The sequence below is a fragment of the Sus scrofa genome, chromosome 14, assembly GCF_054392235.1.
Source record: "Sus scrofa isolate SSC_HxYL_T2T_F1_AM1 chromosome 14, Sscrofa_HxYL_maternal_Yorkshire_Landrace_v2.0, whole genome shotgun sequence".
Taxonomy (NCBI): domain Eukaryota; kingdom Metazoa; phylum Chordata; class Mammalia; order Artiodactyla; family Suidae; genus Sus; species Sus scrofa.
In genome coordinates, this window is record NC_139396.1 from 151,717,505 (window position 1) to 151,737,060 (window position 19,556).

The following is a 19,556-nucleotide window of genomic DNA, read 5'->3' on the forward strand; positions in this document are numbered from 1 at the left end:
ACTGAGCGAGACCAGGGATCGAACCCGCAACCTCGTGGTTCCTAGTCGGATTCCTTAACCACTGCGCCACGACGGGAACTCCATGAAGTGCGTCGAGATGGAAGATTCCTGAAGCAACTTCTTCCCACCCCGCCCACCAGGTTCAGTATTTGACAAGTTTTATAAGGATTTTGACTGTCGAAATGTATATTCCTCCCCAGGGAGATGAGCGTACCCCTTACCTTTTAAAAAAGTATGAGAAGACCTCCGGGATAAAAGCTGAGCTCCCAAACAGCACAACTCTGGATGTGGCTGTATCTTTAATGGCCTGGAGGAAATGAACAGAAGGCAGTTTAGCGCATGGAGTGAGATGTGTGTGTGTGTGCGCGCGCACGCGCGTGCACGGTATTTGGCCACACCCTCAGCACATGGATGGTCCCAGCCAGGGATCAAATCCCTGGCAACACCAGATCCTTAACCCACTGTGCCACAGTGGGAACTCTGACTCCCAGGCATCTTGCCACTCATGACAGAAACCAGCAAACCACGACTCTCCCTTCTTTTGAAAAAATAACACGTGTACGAAGAGGTGGAGGCAGCACCTGATGAGCACATGTACAGATGATAACAGGGGTTGGTGTCGGGAATGACCAGCGATGGGATTTACCTCGCCCTGACTCCACCACGATGTCCATCACTTCCACCAACCACTCCGAATAAAATACTAAGTATAAGCAAAGGCAGCTTAGAAACAAGTCCCTACTTAGAACCAGATGGCAGTCCCTCTGGTGGAGACGGTGGACTTGCCAATGAGGCCCTCTCCATGTCATCCTCTCAGTCCAGGACCCTACACTGGCTTTCTTCTCCCAAATAGCTCCCTAGTTATTCCTACCCCTTCCAGTGGAGGAATCCTCCAGAAACCCAGCTCCGAGTGCACCGATGTGGCATCACACCCACATGTCACATGCATAAGTCTACTTGTATGCGCCCATCTTTTGCTTGTGTAATTGTGTGCTACAAAATTTTATTTTGCACACATGTGTATATGTAGTTTACAACATTTTGTCTTTTTTTTTTTTTTTTGTCTTTTTGCTATTTCTTGGGCCGCTCCCACGGCATATGGAAGTTTCCAGGCTAGGGGTCTAATCGGAGCTGTAGCCACTGGCCTACGCCAGAACCACAGCAATGCGGGATCCGAGCCGCGTCTGCGACCCACACCACAGCTCACGGCAACGCCGGATCATTAACCCACTGAGCAAGGGCAGGGACCGAACCCGCAACCTCATGGTTCCTAGTCGGATTCGTTAATCACTGCACCACGATGGGAACTCCCCATTTTGTCTTTTCTATAATACTCTATATTGAATATTTAAACATGTAATTGACTGTATGGGTTATATGCACAAAATCATGTATACTCAAGGGCAACATCAGAGACTTTCAAGGGAATTTTTTTTTTTTTTTTTTGGCCATGCTCGCAGCATGCAGAAGTTCCTGGGCCAGGGATTGAACCCAGGCCACAGCGCCGACCTGAACCACTGCAGTGATAACACCAGATCCTTAACCTGTCAGGCCACCAGGAAATTCCTCAAGGGAAATTTAGACTACAGGTGACACTTGCACATGAACATCAGAACCCAGCCTCAAATAAGAATGACTCCACAGAGAGCACTGCTCAGCGATAGATGAACAGACACTCCTCCCACACTTCCCTCCCTGACCTCTGTTCTCTGCACTTCCGGCCTCCCATGGCTCCAGCCTACTTTCTGGGCTCTTTGGCTGGGCCAGGCCCCCCTGCTCTCTGCTTAGGACACTGATGCTCAGATCATCTGATCCTCTGTAGGAACGCCCTTCCCCCACGAGGGCAGAGGGCGCCAAGGACGGGGGGCTTTTAAAATAAACCTTGAGGAATTTAAGATAAAGTTGCTCAACTCCAGGAAGAGAAAGGTGGCTGCAGAGCGTGGTGTGCTTCAGCATCAGTGGGGAGAAGGCGGCCTCTCCCCGTTTGTCTTGTGTGGGTGGCGAGGAGACATTCCAAACTAGACACCAGCCATGAGGTGGCACCGGGAGACACGGGACAGTTTGCAACTCAGTAGCTGATGAGGCCAAAGGAAAACAGTGTGGACTAGGCTTCTGAAATCTGATCAAAGGTGCTCTGTTACAATCAGATACCGCTGGTTACGCAGCTTCTGAAATTTTAACCAAAGAAAATAAACCTTCTGGTGACAGGGAAATGATAAAAGAATGCTTATGCTTACGCACAGTTTTGGACACTTCGGTCTTCAGAGAAAGATAAACTTTTTGTTTTTGCAAGCAGATCATCAAACCGTTCTTTTATCCTCAACTGGCCTTCATGCAAAAACTGAGATGGGCTAGATACCTGGATAGCTAGCCCGGCCTGAGGCTGGCTCCTCGCTGGGAGGCTGAGCAAACCCAGCACCCAGCGAGACAGGATGCTGACAGATGCTGACGGCAGAGGGTTTGGGTCTCCAGAGTCCAGCACAGTGCCTGGCAGCCAGGAGGTGCTGAGGAATGATTTGTGGATTAAACATTTGCTCTCACTCTTCCCTCCAGTTGTGTGCATAGTTCACAACCATACTCACACCCTGCAGCTGAAAGTGAGTTGAAGAGAAATGCAAACACGTCTACACAAAGAGCTGCACACAAGTGGTCAGGGCAGAATCATGTGTAACAGCCAAAAACTGGACACAATCCAAATGCCCACTGCCTGGGGAGCAGACAAGAAAGCGCAGTACATCCATAGCACAGAACGCTGCTCGGAAATAAAAAGCCACACGCAACCGATGTGTGTTAAAATATAGATGAACCTCAAAGAAGTCAGACAAAAAATACGGTATGATTCCCATGCATGAAATGTCTAGGAAAGGTAAAACCGGAGTTCCCGTTGTGGCGCAGCGGTTAACGAATCCGACTAGGAACCATGAGGTTGCGGGTTCAATCCCTGCCCCTGCTCAGTGGGTTAATGATCCGGCGTTGCCGTGAGCTGTGGTGTAGGTTGCAGACGCGGCTCGGATCCCGCATTGCTGTGGCTCTGGCGTAGGCCAGTGGCTACAGCTCCGATTAGACCCCTAGCCTGGGAACCTCCATATGCCACGGAAGTGGCCCAAAAAAAATAGCAAAAAGACAAAAAAAAAAAAAAAAAAAGGTAAAACCATGAAGACACAAAGCAGAGGTTTCCTTGGGGTTGGGGGGAGCAAGGGGAACGACTGCAAATGGGCACAAGGAAAATTTTTAGGGTGATGAAATGTTGTAAAATTGAACTGCGGTGACAGGTGCACAGCTGCTTAAATGCACTAAGATTCATCAAACTCTACTACTCTTACAATGAATTTCATAGTATGTAAATTTCTCAATCAAACTGCCTAAAAAAAGGTCTCCTGGGAGTTCCTGCTGTGGATCGGTTAAGACCTGGTGTTGTCTCTGTGGTGGCTCAGGTTCCATCCCCGGCCCCGCACAGTGGGTTAAGGATCCAGTGTTGCCGCACCTGTGTCACAGGTCACAGCTACAGCTCAGATTTGATCCCTGGCTTGGGAACTCTTCCACAGGCTGAGAAAGAACCCTCCCCCCACAAAATAAAGTCTATTTAGGCACTCTCTAGCGGCACAGCAGGTTAAGGATCCAGTGTTGCCACTGCAGCAGCTTGGGTCACTGCAGGCGGCAAGATTCAATCCCTGGCCTGGGAATTTCCACATGCCCCAGGCGAGGCCAAAAAAAAAAAGATTTCTTTAAGTTGGATTCTTTTTTTTTTTTTTTTTGTCTTTTTGCCATTTCTTGGGCCCCTCCCTCAGCATCGGAGATTCCCAGGCTAGGGGTCTAATCGGAGCTGCAGCCACCAGCCTACGCCAGAGCCACAGCAATGTGGGATCTGAGCCGTGTCTTCGACCTACACCACAGCTCATGGCAACGCCAGATCCCTAACCCACTGAGCAAGGCCAGGGATCGGACCCGCAACCTCATGGTTCCTTAGTCGGATTCGTTAACCACTGTGCCCCGATGGGAACTCCCTCTTTAAGTTGGATTCTTAGGCATGGAATCTTCATTTCAAAAATGAGGTACTGGAGTCCCTGTTGTAGCTCAGTGGTAACAAACCTAACAAGTATCCATGAGGATGTAGGTTCGATTCCTGGCCCCACTCAGTGGGTTAAAGGATCCAGCGTTACCGTGAGCTGTGGGGTCGAAGATGCAGCTCAGATCTGGTGCGGCTGTGGCTGTGGCTGTGGCTCGCAGCTAGAGCTCTGATTTGACCCCTAGCCTGGGAACCTCCATATGCCTCAGATGCAGCCCTAAAAAAAAAAGAAAGAAAGAAAAGAGGATTTAGAGTAACACATTTCAGGAGCCAAATAATGCTGTATTTAATGACGGAATGAGAAGCCATCTCTTCTCACCTCCTCCTCCATCAGCATGCCAGGCAGAGGGAGGTCTAGCTGGCTCAGTCCCCTTGAACGTGGATACTGTGTCTTTTTGCTTTGCAAACAAATGCCTCGTGTTACGATTTTTTAGCTAAAGTCATTTCATGAAGATCAGAAAAGATCTCATTTGCTGAAAGGTTATTTTTTTTTTTTTTTTTCTTTTCACACCACAGCTGTCAGCAGTGCTGGATTCTTGACCCACTGAGCGATGCCAGGGATCCAACCCATCACATCCTCATGTCTACCAGTCCGGTTTGCTTCTGCTGCACCGTAAGGGGAACTGCAGAAGTGTTTTGTTTTGTTAAGTCTACAAAAATGAAATAATAGGCTATTGCACATGCTTTGAACTGAATGCAGACAGAAGTGACGGTGTTGAATTGAGCAAAAGAATCAACGATTTAACAACAGAAATTCTTTAAAATGGAGGCCCTTTAAAACAGTTTCAGCAGAGCACTGCACTTTCTCAGGCCATCTTTGACAGTGAATCGGTTCTTCAAGATGAAGACTAAGAAAATCTGCTGGTTCCATGAGGACGCAGGTTCGATCCCTGGCCTTGCTCAGTGGGTTACGGATCTGGTGTTCTGTGAGCTGTGGTGTAGGTCACAGATGCAGCTCAGGTCTTGTGCTGCTGTGGCTCTGGCGTAGGCCAGCAGTGACAGCTCCGATTTGACCCCTAGCCTGGGAACCTCCATAGGCCTCAGGTGCGGCCCTAAAAAGAAGAAAAAAAGGAAAAATCTGGTGAGGTCCCTGGTGGCTCAGTGGGCTAAGAATCTAGTATTGTCACTGCTCTGGCATGGGTTCTATCCCTGGCCTGGGAATTTTTATATGCTGTGGGCACAGCCAAGAAAAAAGAAGAGAAAATCTGCTGGGAGGTAGAGAGGGAGGGCTTCCCTAAACCACTGACTTCTATGAGTACAGAGCAGGCTGGGAGAGCAGATGCTGAGCCTGCAGAACCAGATCTCATATTCAGAGAGAGACCTTATGTTTGTGAATGCCCATCAGGGATGGTGAGTCTTACGAGTCCACTTGGCTAGGCTGTAGTTCCCAGGTATTTAATTAAACACTACGTGAAGTGTTGAGGTGTTTGGTGGATGTGATTAATGCCAGCAATCAGTTGACCTTAAGTAGACTGATTACCCCCCATAGGGTGGATGGACCTCGTCTAATCAGTTGGAAACCTAGGGAGCAAAATCTGAGATTTCTCAAAGAAGAAATTCTGCCTCCACTGCAGCATCAACTCTTGAGTTTCTAGCCTGCAGCCCTGACCTACTCATTCCCTGTGTGACAATGACAGGAACTAATTATTTAAAATAAATCTCTTTTTATGTATGTATGTAGATAATAGATAGGCAAATATCCTATTGGTTCTGGAGAACCTATACTAATGCATCACCTTTTTTTTTTTCCCTTGGCCTCGCCCATGGTAATTGAAAGTTCCTGGGCCAAAGACTGAACCTGTGCCACAGCTGCAACCCAAGCCGCTGCACTGACAATTCCAGATCCTTAACCGATGTGCCACAGGGAACTCCAGGGCATCACATTTTATTTACATTTTTTATTTTTTTGGTTTTTTAAGGCAGCACCCGCGGCATATGGAGGTTCCCAGGCTAGGGGTCGAATCAGAGATACAGCTGCCAGCCTACAACATAGCTACAGCAACGCCAGATCTGAGCCACAGCTTGTGGCAATGCCGGATCCTTCCTGCTTAGCGAGGCCAGGGATTGAACCCGCAACCTCATGGTTCCTAGTCGGATTCATTTTCCACTGTTCCACGACAAGAACACCAGGTGTATCACCTTTTAAACGTCAGGGAGCAAAATGCAAACTCTCCCAGCATAATAAAGGAAGACAGATAAGAAAAGGTTGAAAGAAGATGGGAATTTGCTACCAGTTCTCAAATAGGAAATTCAATTCTTTGGCCAAAAGGCACACAGCTTCCGGCTCCATCGTGACCCCTTACCTTTTTATTTTTTAAATGAGGTCTAGTTCATTTACAACGTTGTGTTGTTCACATCCCCTACCTTTGCCCCCGCTTTTCTGGAATAGCCTATGACATTGCCTTCCTTGTCCATGACCTCAATCCCTCGCATGGGCTCCAAACTTCGAGACGCAACCACATTCATTCCACTGAGCTGGGCTGCGGGAGTAAAGAAGAAAACACATGGCAGAGGGATTGGGCTGATGAGGCAACATCTTTTCGAGTGTCACACCTCCTTCTTGGATGGTTGTGCTTCCTGACCCTCCAGGGGTGCCCGGATGTGACCTGGGCCGACCACGCACTCCGCTGGGCTGTGGGTATGGCCAGAACTGCTGGCTTCTCAATCCTGGGCCCTGACTACAACCCAGCGTCATGCTGACACCTCGACAGGACTTCCAGAGAAACCCCAGGGTCCTTGAAATACACCTGCCTTCTTTGCGGAAGCGGATGTGACCAGGTGTCTGGAATCTGATTTCCCCAATTTTACCACTGACATAATTCAGCCAACTCTGCAAGCTGCTATGATTCCCAAACCCAAGTGTGGAGCGTGAACAAGTGAACGTACAGGCTGCCGAACTTAAAACACTTGGTTACTATCTCTGTCACTCCCTTGGAGTCAGATCACTGGGCAAGAATTCTCTAGACCACCGCTTCCTTCCTATGTGACCCTAGGAACGTTCCTTAACCCCACCCCCACCCCCGCCCCTACCTTGGTCTCCTTGTCTGTAAATGGGAATAATAATATTACCTACCCATAAATTGTGGTCAAGATTAAATGAAATCATACCAGGAGAGGGTCTTTGTACAGAGTCTTTAAAATGCAGTTTGTGTTTCTGGGTGTGTGCTCATCCTTTGACAGCTCAAGGGGTATTACAGAGAAAGTGTCAACTCTCAAGCCAAACACCTAATTTGGGCCGGGGGGGGGGGGCAGTGGCAAGCAGCAAACAGTGGCTCTCATCAGCCACAGTGTGGCCTAGGGACCTGGATGTCCCTGAAAACGGAGAGAAGGTCAAAGACCAAAAGGCAGCGGGCTCCCTGCTTACCCAGAACGAGCACAGGAATGACGTTTCTGCTCAAAACGGTGCTTAGTGAGAACTTTACTTGGAGCAAACGAGGGAGTAACTAGAAAAGAGAGAAAAATCATTATAGCACGGGACCGAAAAAAGCAGCTGAACACGTGAGAGAGCAGAAAGCTGGTGTCGACTTAGCTCCTCTTATAGGTCAGAGCCTGCAGATGCTCTCCAGGTATCTTTGGTGTTAATTCCTGCCACACTGAAGTGCCCTCCCTCACCATCAGAGGAAGACTCAGCGACTCGGGGAGGCTACGGAACTGGTCCAGAGTCACTAATCCACTAAGGATTTGAGCCAAGACGTGAACCAGGCTTACCAGGTTCTAAAGTCTACATTTTCAACCATTACAGCGTCCTGACATCTAAAGTGTTATACAACTTGTATAACATGTTTTGGGTTTTTTTTTGTCATTTGTCTTTTGAGGGCCACACCCACGGCACATGGAGGTTCCCAGGCTAGGGGTCCAATCGGTGCTATAGCTTCCGGCCTACACCACAGCCACAGCAACACAGGGTCCGAGCCATGTCTGCAACCTACACCACAGCTCGTGGCAATGCCGGATCCTGAACCCACTGAGCAAGGCCAGGGATTGAACCTGCATCCTCATGGATGCCAGTTGGGTATGCTAACTGCTGAGCCACGACGGGAACTCCTAACATGTTTATATAACGTGAATTTTTTTTTTTTTTTTTTTAAGCCGTGCCTGTGGCATGGGGAAGTTCCCAGGCCAGGGGTCAAATGTGCAAACACACCTATAACCAGAGCCACAGCAGTGACAGTGCCAGATCCTTAACTTTCTAAGCCACAAGGAAACTCACAAATTAATTTTTTTCCAAAGTTAATAGTTCCGAGTCCATGCCTAGAAACTCGGGAAAAAAATCACATGATAACTTGGGGGTGACTGGAGTAGAGGTGACTTTCATTTTCTTCTTTATGCCTTAATCATACTTTCTTTTTTTTTTTTTTTTTGTCTTTTTGCTATTTCTTGGGCCGCTCCCGTGGCATATGGAGGTTCCCAGGCTAGGGGTCGAATCGGAGCTGTAGCCACCGGCCTATGCCAGAGCCACAGCAATGCGGGATCCGAGCCGCGTCTGTGACCTACACCACAGCTCACGGCAATGCCGGATCCTTAACCCACTGAGCAAGGGCAGGGACCAAACCCGCAACCTCATGGTTCCCAGTAGTATTCGTTAACCACTGCGCCATGACGGGAACTCCAATCATACTTTCTAAATTAAGTTAGAACATAAAAGTTTTGATTCTGAAGAATAAAAAAGGTTCAACAGATTTTTCAAATACATACTCCAAAAAAAGTGGAAGAAGCAATTACTCCTGCCCCTAGTAACACACTCTCATGGGGGCGACGATCCTAGGAAAAAGCCAAAGTTCATATTTAGCAAATAATACCATAGTTTTACCCAGGAAAGATAATTACAACAAACACACAAAACCTCCAAAAGGAGTAACAGGAAACCGCAGAGCCTCTGGGCCCCGTAACACTCACATAACTTGCGTTCCCATTAACGAGGTTGAAGATGGTGCTGTAGGTATAGAAGGAAACCTGCAGGAAGACGAGAGGCTAATAAGGCACATTCTGGTTTCAAGCACAAGACAATTCAGCAGTCATCACAGAGAAAGAATCGCTACCTGAGGTAAAATCATGGACTTTAGCTTTTTGACTGGCAGCATCGACAAAAATACCTGTAAAGAAAATAAAGCAGATACACATGACTATATTTAAAATAAACAAGGACCTACTGTATGGCACAGGGAACTATATCCAATATCTTGCAAGAACCTATAAAGGAAAAGAATCCGCAAAAGAATACAGGAGTTCCCGTCGTGGCTCAATAGTTAACGAATCCAACTAGGAACCATGAGGTTGTGGGTTTGATCCCTGGCCTTGCTCAGTGGGTTAAGGATCCAGCATTGTCGTGAGCTGTGGTGTAGGTCACAGACACGGCTCAGATCCTGTGTTGCTATGGCCCTGGTGCAGGCCAGCAGCTACAGCTCCAATTGGACCTCTAGCCTGGGAACCTTCATAGGCCACGGGTGTGGCCCTAGAAAAGACCAAAAAAAAAGAAAAAGAATACACACACACATGTGTATACATATATAATTATATATAGGTGTGTATGTATGTACATATAATTAAGTCACTGCTATAGACATGAAACACTGTAAATCAATTACATTTCAATTTAAAAAAAAAGGAGTTCCCATTGTGGCTCAGTGGTTAATGAACCCAACTAGTATCCCTGGCCTCGCTCAGTGCATTAAAGATCTGGCATTGCAGTGAGCTGTGGTGTAGGTTGCAGACAAGGCTCGGATCCCACATCGCTCTGGCTCTGGTGTAGGCCGGCAGCTACAGCTCCAATTGGACCCCTAGCCTGGGAACCTCCATGTGCCACGGGTACGGCCCTAAAAAGACAAAAGCCAAAAAGAAAACAAATAAATAATTTTTTAAAATAAAAATAAATTAAAAAAAAGAAAAGAGAGCAGGGTTGTGAGTGTTTGGGGGCAGGGAGGGCTTGTGGAGCAAAGAACTTGCTCAGGGAGATGCAGGACTGAGCCCCAGGAGCGGGGGGAGGGGAGGGGAGTGCAGTGGTCACGTGGTGTTGGATGGGCACCTGCAGGCACTGAGAGCACCCGGGTGCCCACAGTGGTCCCTAAGACGTGGTCTCCAAGACGTGCAATGGAGCAGGACAGCGAAGATGCAGCACTTAGCGGAGGGGTGCTGTCACTTGCTGAGAGTGCCTTGTGAGAGCCAAGGTGGGCGGCCTCATTGGGGGTGATGCTGGGTCCCAAGAGAGGGCCTGCATCATGGGGGGGGCTTGCGGAGAGAAGGTGACAGCCAATGACATGGGCTTGTGCAAGAGAGCACATCTTAACTCATCAACCCCCTCCATGGTGCTCTGCACACAGTAGGGGTTCAAAGAAAGGATTACCTTGTGACATTGGGGACCCTCAAGAGGCCCGGGTGCCCGGCTGGAGAAGTGGTGCGGGGGAAGTGGACAAGGGTCAGCGGTGGGCGATCCATAACCATCTATGAGGTGGTCACGGGACAGGGGCCCAGAGCTGGAGGGACATTTTCCTAAACCCCCAACTTTATAACACTGAGTGGCGGCTTACTCACCATGGGCGCCGTGAAAGGCAGGAGAGCTGGCAAAGAAGAGAGGAGGGTCAGTGTCAGCAGAGATGGTGGAAAACCCTCCACCCAAAAACCTCTTCTCAGACTTCCTGTCGTGGTGCAGTGGTTAACGAATCCAACTAGGAACCATGAGGTTGCGGGTTCGATCCCTGGCCTTGCTCAGTGGGTTAAGGATCCAGCCTTGCCAAGAGCTGTGGTGTAGGTCACAGACGCGGCTCAGATCCAGTGTTGCTGTGGCTGTGGCGTAGGCCAGTGGCTACAGCTCCGATTAGACCCCTAGCCTGGGAACCCCCATATGCCGCAGGAATGGCCCTAGAAAAGGCAAAAAAAACCCCAAAAAACAAAAACCTCTTCTCTGGCCAGCTGAGGACATTTGAGACATCAAATGACATCTTCTATGTGTTCCTCTTTTTTTTTTTTCTTCTAATAAAAATAATAACTATGTGGCAAAACTTTAAATCAGCAGAGGAAGCCACGACCAGCCTCCCTCTCACTGGAGGGAAATGACCACTTGTTCCAAGTCCTTGTTTGTCCTTCCACGTGAATTTAATACGCCTGTGATATGGTGACTTATGGATATTTTCTCTTCACCCACGTCCCTGGCACAGAGATCCTAAAACCCTTGGATTTCCTAAGTGAAAAGAGCAATAAAGGTGAAAGGCGCATCTTTTATTCTTCATGACAAGCCCCTTTCGACCATACCTGAGATAATGCCAAGGCGGTGAGTTTTGGAAAGCACCTAAGGATGGGGGCTGGTTGCCAGGGGAACCAACCACATGACTAGAGGGAGGCAAGGTTTTCTAATGGTTACAAACCACTTGACACAATTAGAATCAACTCACCTGCAGGTCGAAAAGGACTAGGGATCAGCTTGCTATTGTCAGGATGGACTGTTGACTTCAGAAGGGTAAACACAAACATTAGTCTGATGCTGGGCTTTGTTTTTTTAGGCTAAAAATTAGGATGGGGCTGAAACTTACCAGGCTTCTCTTCCATGCTTCTTGTATCTAAAAAAAGAAAAAGCAAGCAGTAGCTTTTATTTATTTGTGTATTTTGGCCACACCCTCGGTATGTGGATGCTCCCCGCCGGGGCCAGGGATAGAATCCCAGACACAGCTGCGGTCGGAGCCACAGCAGTGACAATGCCAGATCCTTAACCAGCTGCAGGGAAGTTCCAAGCAATGGCTTTTAAAGGCAGCTTCCGGTGCCACCTTTGCTCCACCTTTTTGGAGAATGACGGGCGAATTGTTTTCTACCACATGGATGGAACAAATCAAAACAAGGGACTCAAGTGAATGAATGAACAAACCAACTAACAGGAAGCAAACAAATGATCCACATGAAAATGACCAGAACATTCAGAAGCCCAAGCCTCTAACCTTGGAGAGGACTCAAGGCCAACACCTAACTTGTTCCATGAGTGAGTCTCTGAGTGCAGCCGGCCTTCCTGGCTCACAGCAGACCAGGCTGTGTACAGCCCACACTGCCAGCCAAGTCACTTACAACAGAGCCAGAAGGTGAGCCCAGAGTCCCCAACAAGTTCTTAGAAAAATCAAGTTAAATATGTGAGCTTTCCGCAGGCTGCTTCAAAAGACTGATGCGTGTGGGGTCCAGACAGCTCCCGACACTGCAAGGTAGACAACAGATACTTGGTTTGAGTCTGGGCAGGACTGTAGGCCAGCCCGGGAGCTCCGCCTCTCACAGGAAGTAGATTCTGACTTCAGAGACCCACCTGAATTCTGGAACTTCCATGGGGCTCCAGGAATCAGCCACAGGGAATCCCTACTAATATCTGTCACACAGAAGGAATTCTATTCCTTTTCTTCTTAATACCAGATCCTAACACGAGTAATTAATATTAACCTGGTTTCTGAGAAGGAATTCTAATGAAATTTAAAAAGCAAACCCCAGGAGTTCCCATCGTGGCTCAGTGGTTAACGAATCCAATGAGGAACCATGAGGTTGCGGGTTCGATCCCTGGCCTCGCTCAGTGGGTTAAGGATACAGCATTGCCGTGAGCTGTGGTGTGGGCTGGCTACAGCTCCAATTAGACTCCTAGACTGGGAACCTCCACATGCCGAGGGAGAGGCCCTAGAAAAAGCAAAAAGCCAAAAAAAAAAAAAAAAAAACCCCAAAACCCAAGACTTCCCATTGTGGCTCAGCGGAAATTAATCTGACTAGTGCCCATGACAATGCGGGTTCGATCTCTGGCCTCACTCAGTAGGTTAAGGATCCCATGTTGCTGTGAGCTGTGGTGTAGGTCACAGAAGTGGCTTGGATCTGGCATTACTGTGGCTGTGGCGTAGGCCAGCAGCTGTAGCTCCGATTCAAATCCTAGCCTGAGAACTTCCATGTGCCGCAGAAGTGGTCCTAAAACAAGTAAATAAAACACAAAAGGCTAACTCAACTGGGTAGTGTTTACAACGACAAACTCCCACCAGACTGCAGACCATGCAAGTAGAATCACCTGAAGACAACCACACCCAGCCTTGAGCCAGAGACACCCGGAAACAAGAGACATACCCTTTTGTCCTCCAAGTCACCTCTGGATGCGTCTTCATTTGTTAACAGAAGTTGCCGAGATTTTTCTATTTTTTCCTATAATTAGATATAAAGAAATCAAGCAATGATCTCAACATTGTTCAGGTTTGTCCACAGATTTAGGAAGCACATGCTTACTTACATCTGATTTTTTTTTTCTTTTTCTTTTTTTTTTTTTTTTGCTGCAACTGCAGCATGTGGAAGTTTCTGGGCCAGGGGTAGAACACATGCCATAGCAGCTACCCAAGCTGTGGTGACAATGCCAGGTCCTTAACCCACTCTGCCACAAGGGAACTCCTCTCACACCTGATTTTAATGCAACATGTAGCCAAGGCTCTCTACCTCCTGAGTTTCCATTAGATAGTGCTGTGTGTCACTTGGATTCAGACCATCCAGATTCTTCGCTTCCCACTGGTGCTGCCATCTCCCCTACCCATTCTTCTTCCATGTCCACTGACCAGGGGAATATTCCACCACCACTCTCACTACACAAGTCAGAAAGCTGGAAGTCCCTTCTCTCTCTCTCTTATATCCACATCTAATCAGAGCAGCCTTATTTTCTCTCTTTTTTACTTAATTTGAGAAAAAAAAATTAAATACAGAAAATACAAATACTCATAATCCCCTCACCCAAAAATAACTGTGAACATTTGATTATATTTGCTTCTAATTTTTTTCCCCAAAAAGACCCATCATCTCCAATCTCAACTTCCTCCCCATTCTATCAGAGGTAACCACTATTATGTATTCAAGGTATAAGCTTTCAGTCCACTGTTTATATCTATACATGTATGAACACCTATACCCATAAACATATATGTAGTGTTTTGGGGTTTTTGTACTTTAACGGCTGCACCCTCGGCGCATGGATGTTCCCGGGCCAGGGATTCAATCTGGGCAGCAGCTTCGGCAACGCCAAATCCTTTAAGCCACTGCACCAGACCAGGGATCGAACCCACACCTCCATAGTGACCTGAGCCACTACAGTCAGATTCTTAACCCACAGAGTCACAGCAGGAACTCCTAGTTTTTTTTTATGTTGTAATTTGCATAAATGTTGTACTATACTCATCTTGCTTTTTTAATTTTTTTTTTTTTTTTTGGCTTTTTAGGGCCACACCTGTGAGGGCATATGGAGGTTCCCAGGCTAGGGGTGTAATTAGAGCTACAGCTGCTGGCCCACACCACAACCACAGCAATGCAGGATCCGAGCCATGTCCGCAACCTACACCACAGCTCACGGCAACACCAGACCCTTAACTCACTGAACGAGGCCAGGGATCGAACCGGCAACCTCATGGTTCCGAGTCAGATTGGTTTCTACTGGGCCACAACGGGAACTCCTCATCTTGCTTTCTTTACTAAACATCACAGACATCATGTTTTTCCATTTAATATCACATATGATGTAGGTTTCCAGATAATATCATAGGCTGATCACCAGATCATCACTTCCAACAGCTAATCAGTGCTCCACTGCATGGATAAACCACCTTATATTTCCCCATTTCTCTATGGATGGGCGTTCAGCTTGGTTGTTCTTCTCTATTATAGACAAGAGTATATGAGCCCATGGATGGGGCATCTTGAACCCAAGGATGGGGGCATCCTTTAGATCATTGCTGGTGACAGGGTCTCTTCTCTTCATCCCTCAGCCACACATGACTCAAGCCCTCATCTTTCGCTTGACAGCTAAGCCATCCCCTGAACTGCTCACAGTCTAACCACCTCTGGTTCCTAATCACATGGCTAGGTACGAACCCCTCTCATCTGAATGATACACAAGGACCTTTGAGAATCATCTGGTCCCGGAGTTCCCATTGTGGCTCAGCAGTTAACAAAGCCAACTAGTACCTATGAGGACATGGGTTCGATCCCTGGCCTTGTTCAGTGGGTTAAGGATCCCGTGTTGCAGTGAGCCGTGGTGTAGGTCATAGACGCGGCTCGGATCCAGTGTGGCTGTGTCGTGGGCTGGTAGTTGCAGCTCCGATTCGACCCCTGGCCTAGGAACTTCCATGTACGGCCCTAAAAAGGAAAAAAAAAAAAAAAAAAAAAACTGTCTGGTTCCTCTGTGTTAAAATCCCAGTGACCTGCTGTCCCCCCCATTCTCCCCAGCTTTGCTTATAGCCCGTTCTCTCTGACACTTCCTGCTTGTCCCTTCCCTGCCAGGCTTCCCTCAACAACCTCCCCTAATTCCTTGCTACAGCTGCCCTTAGAGCCCAAGGTCAAGGTCTGTGACTAGCTTTGGTCTGTCCTCATTACTAGGGAGGTTTATTTTGATCCTCTTTGAAAACCACCAGCATCTGGCCCAAGGCTTGGTACTACCTATTAAATGAGTGTCCGTTTTTATGTACCACCCTTCCAATCTGACAAGCTCATTCAGAAGGAATAAAAACATAATAAAATATATGGACTCTGTTATCTCAACTGCTTTCAAAAGGGAAACACAGTCTTCACGCTTCAGAATAAAATGTGGAAAAATCACTCTCTCCGAAAATAATACTTACAATTGAAATGACCAAATTTGTAGGATCCAATAATTCTGTCCACTGAAGAAATCTCTGAATAAAAGACTTAAGAGGGGCAGGAGCAAGAGATCAGTTAATGGCAGCAGGAAAACAAAGATTTACGACAATAAAAACAGTTAACATTATTTTGGGGAACCTAACGGCTTTCTGCTTTTTTTTTTTTTTAAAGGGTCGTACCCTCTGCATATGCAAGTTCCCAGGCTAGGGGTCGATTCGGAGCTACAGCTGCCGGCCTACACCACAGCCACAGCAACTTGGGATCCCAGCCGCGTCTGCAGCCTACACCACAGCTCACGGTAACACCAGATCCTTAACCCACTGATCCAGGCCAGGGATCGAACCCACACCCTGATGGATCCTAGTCGGGTTTTGTCAACTGCTGAGCCACGAAGGGAACTCCCACACAGTATAAAAAAGAAAAAACAAAAAGGTGTGCTGTATGTGTAAAACATACACAGGATTTCAAAGACTTTCTAGAGAAAAGGATGTAAAAGATCTCATTCACAATTTTTATATCGATTACATGATGAAATGCTAATATTTTCCGTCTATTGGGCTAATGCAATATATTATTAAAATTTAAATTTTAAAAGCCACATTTTTAATTTACTAGATTTACATTTACTAGAAAGATTTTAATGATCTCTGTAGCTCCCATCCTACTTCAATTAGACAGCGCCGCCCTAGCCACTGCCTGGAGGCGGGGCCCGGGTTACTTTTCCACGACGGCGGCTGGTCTCACAACTGGGCAGCTGGGGGTTCCCGGGAGGACCTGTTCCTCTCCAACAGCTTAGGCAGCAGAGGGCAGGCCCCTGAGTGGTGGAGACTGACTCCTCAGTTCGTGGGATCTGCAGGGTGACACTGTGCGACCTTCCCCAGCCAGGCCTCGGGTAGAGGCGACGCACGGTTACAGCCGTGGCCCTCGGCATCCGGCAAGCTTGGGTCTCCCTTCTTCCCGTCCCAGGGGGTGTGATGGGAAGGCGGGTGGTGCGACGACGTGGCCTTCTCAAGGTCACAGCGGCCAGCGGCGACTCCACGCCGAGAGGCCCTCGCCCTCCCCATCCCCAGCCGTGCCGGGCCCAGGCCGTACTTGACGTTCAGTGATCCAGAAGCGCACGTTGGGCTCCATGCGGGCGGCGCCGCTGCACTCGGCCGCCTGGGCCCCGTGCTTCCTCCTCCTCCTCCTCCTCCTCCTCCTCCTCGGGCTCCTCTTCCCGGGACTTAAGCGCTGCCAGGAAAGGCCGCGGTCGCCGGGCTGGGCGCGGAGGAGGAGCCGGGCGGCGAGCCCCGCCCCGGGCGCGCGCGTTCCCGGCCCGGCTCCCTGGGCCCGCGCGCCCGCTCCTCCCACTCCCGGCCCGACTGCCTGCTGCTCGGTGACTCCACGCTCCAGCGCCCCGAGCGTGGCAAGCCCATCCCTCCCACCCGCCAAGTTCTCCCAACCTTTCTCTGCTCTTCCGGGTAGCCTGGTCGCTTCCAGGCCTGGGGGCGGGGGGGTGGGGGGGTCACCTATCAGAGCCCTCCTGTCACTGTACCTACTGAGAAGACCAGATCCGGTCGCACGTGGCGCCCTCCACCGCCCTGGCTCCTGCAGCGTCTAAACACCCAGCCCAGGCTTTTAGATAGTACCCTCGAAAATCCCTTCACTTCACAGAATGGACAGTCAGGACTGCCACATAATTTGAGTGGCCCAATGAAAAATGAAAATGTGGAGCCCTTAATTAAAAAAAAAAAAAGAAAAGAAAAGAAAGGAGTTCACTTAATGGCTCAGTGGAAACAAATCCGATTGGTAACCATGAGGTTGCAGGTTCGATCCCTTGCCTCGTTCAGTGGGTAAAGGTTCCTGCGTTGCCGTGAGCTGTGGTGTAGGTCCCAGGCAGGGCTCTGATCCTGTGTTGCTATGGCTGTGGTGTAGGCCAGCAGTTGTAGCTATGATTCCACGCCTAGCCTGGGAAGCTCCAAATGTGCGAATTTGGCCCTAAAAAAGAAGGAAAAAAAAAAAAAAAAAAACCTGCAGGAGTTTCCCAGTGGCTCAGCGGGTTAAGGTTACCACATTGCCACTGCGGTGGCGAGAGTTGGCTCCTTGGCCCAGGTACACTGGCGTGAGGGGGTGGGGTGGCGAGCAAAAAATAAAAAAATAAAAATTTGAAAAGATTGAGGAGTTCCCCCTTGTGGCTCAGTGGTAAGGACTAGTATCTATGAGAATGAGTGTTTGATTCCTGGCCCTGCTCAGTGGGTTAAGGATCTGGCATTGCAAAGAGCTGTGGTATAGGTCACAGACAAAGCTCAGATCTGGTGTGGCAGTAGCATAGGCCAGTGGCTACAGCTTTGATTCCACCACTAGCCTGGGAACCTCCATATACTGTGGGTGCGGCCCTAAAAATAAAAAAAGAACAAAAAAAGTTTAAAAGGTTAAGAATTTTCAAGGAGTTCCCTTTGTGGCTCAGTGGTTAACAAACTGGACTAGGATCCATGAGGACATGGGTTCGATCCCTGGCCTTGCTCAGTGGGCTAAGGATCTGGTGTTGTCATGAGCTGTGGCGTAGGCCGCAGATGCAGCTTGGATCTGATGTTGCTGTGGCTGTGGCGTAAGCCAGCAGCTGCAGGTCCAATTTGACCCCTAGCCTGGGAACTTCCATATGCCAAAGGTGTGGCCATACAAAGAAAAAAAAAAAAAAAAGGAATTTTCAAAAGCTGATGTCAAAGCATTAAACAAAACCCCCTGGGCCCTTTTAAGTTAAGTGTGGGCCCCTGCCACCAGCCGGTGAAGCTAGCCCTGCTTTCAGTGCATTAGCTCTCTGCCCGAGGGTTTTTCCTCAGTGCTGGAGCAAATCTAGCTCCATCTATTGGATACCAGATCAAGCAGGGCCCATTTGGAGAGAAAAATATACCTTCGCCTTCTTCCTTAGCACCGGGTGGGTGGGGGTTGTTTAGGGGTCCTCCGGCGTCCTGAGTCAGGGAGCCAGGCCCATCCATTACTTGGTCGTGTGACTCTGATCAAATCAGTACCTCCAGTCTTTCTCATCTGGAAAATGAGGATAATTGCACCAATTTTGTTTTTGTTGAGCATCAGATGCGACAGAACACGTAAAGCCCTAACACAGAACTGGGTCCATTGTTAGTGCTGAGCCCGGACCACTAACACCCAGCAGGCCTGTCCTCTCCTTTGCCTTGCTTCCCCCGCCAGGAACATGAAACCCGCTCATGGTTTGCTTCAGGCCCACTTGGGGTTTTAGCTCCACTTTTGGTCACTTCAATTGGCTCACTTTATAGTTTGTTGTTGTTTTTGTCTTTTCAGGGCCACATCCACGGAATATGGAGGTTCCCAGGCTAATCGGAGCTGTAGCCACCAGCCTATGCCAGAGCCACAGCAACGCCAGATCCGAGCTGCGTTTGCGACCTACATCACAGCTCATGGCAATGCCAGATCCTTAACCCACTGAGAGAGGTCAGGGATCAAACTCGCAACCCCATGGTTCCTAGTGGAATTCATTAACCACTGAGCCACAATGGGAACTCCCAGTTGGCTCACTTATAAAAGACTTCATCTCCTTTTCCAGGAAGACTTCCTTGATGCCCAGAGGTGGGTAAGGTGCATGCTCCTCACTGTTCCCCAGTGAACTGTAACCCAGGAATGTATCTATTGTACACAGTATTTAGCACACCTGTATTGTTCTGCTGGCTCTACCTACAAGTATGTCATAAATCCAACTCAGCTGAATCTCTGCTTCCCTCTCTGGGTTCTCAACAGTCTAAACAAAGGAGCCAGTGATCCTTTTAGACAAGTTAATGTAACTCTTCTCAAAATCCTCCCATCTCGGGGAGTTCCTGTCATGGCTCAGTGGTAAGGAACGCAACTAGGATCCATGAGGACGTGGGTT

General features: G+C 48.5%; 1 protein-coding gene across 7 annotated transcripts in view; it reads right to left on the bottom strand.

The window, feature by feature from the left end:
• SFXN4 (sideroflexin 4) overlaps window positions 1-18,700 on the bottom strand; it is a 45,197-nt gene extending 26,497 nt beyond the window's left edge. For 5 of the 7 annotated variants that reach the window (XR_014827040.1, XM_084995743.1, XM_084995744.1 and 2 more), the window contains exons 1-12: window positions 16,769-16,976; window positions 15,658-15,723; window positions 13,133-13,207; window positions 11,590-11,616; window positions 11,452-11,506; window positions 10,595-10,620; window positions 9,106-9,159; window positions 8,963-9,019; window positions 8,762-8,827; window positions 7,431-7,509; window positions 6,431-6,546; window positions 222-307 (exon numbers count right to left, since the gene is read on the bottom strand). Coding sequence is in view for 6 of the 7 variants with exons in the window: in XM_084995743.1 (XP_084851869.1) it covers window positions 222-307; window positions 6,431-6,546; window positions 7,431-7,509; window positions 8,762-8,827; window positions 8,963-9,019; window positions 9,106-9,159; window positions 10,595-10,620; window positions 11,452-11,506; window positions 11,590-11,616; window positions 13,133-13,207; window positions 15,658-15,723; window positions 16,769-16,807 (746 nt within the window). In the remaining variant the exon portion in view is untranslated. Of the gene's footprint in view, window positions 1-221; window positions 308-6,430; window positions 6,547-7,430; window positions 7,510-8,761; window positions 8,828-8,962; window positions 9,020-9,105; window positions 9,398-10,594; window positions 10,621-11,451; window positions 11,507-11,589; window positions 11,617-13,132; window positions 13,208-15,657; window positions 15,724-16,114; window positions 16,977-18,566 lie in introns of those variants that run through there. The other 2 variants (XM_084995745.1, XM_084995746.1) reach the window with 2 other exon arrangements.
• Between the last annotated feature and the right edge of the window lie 856 nt (window positions 18,701-19,556).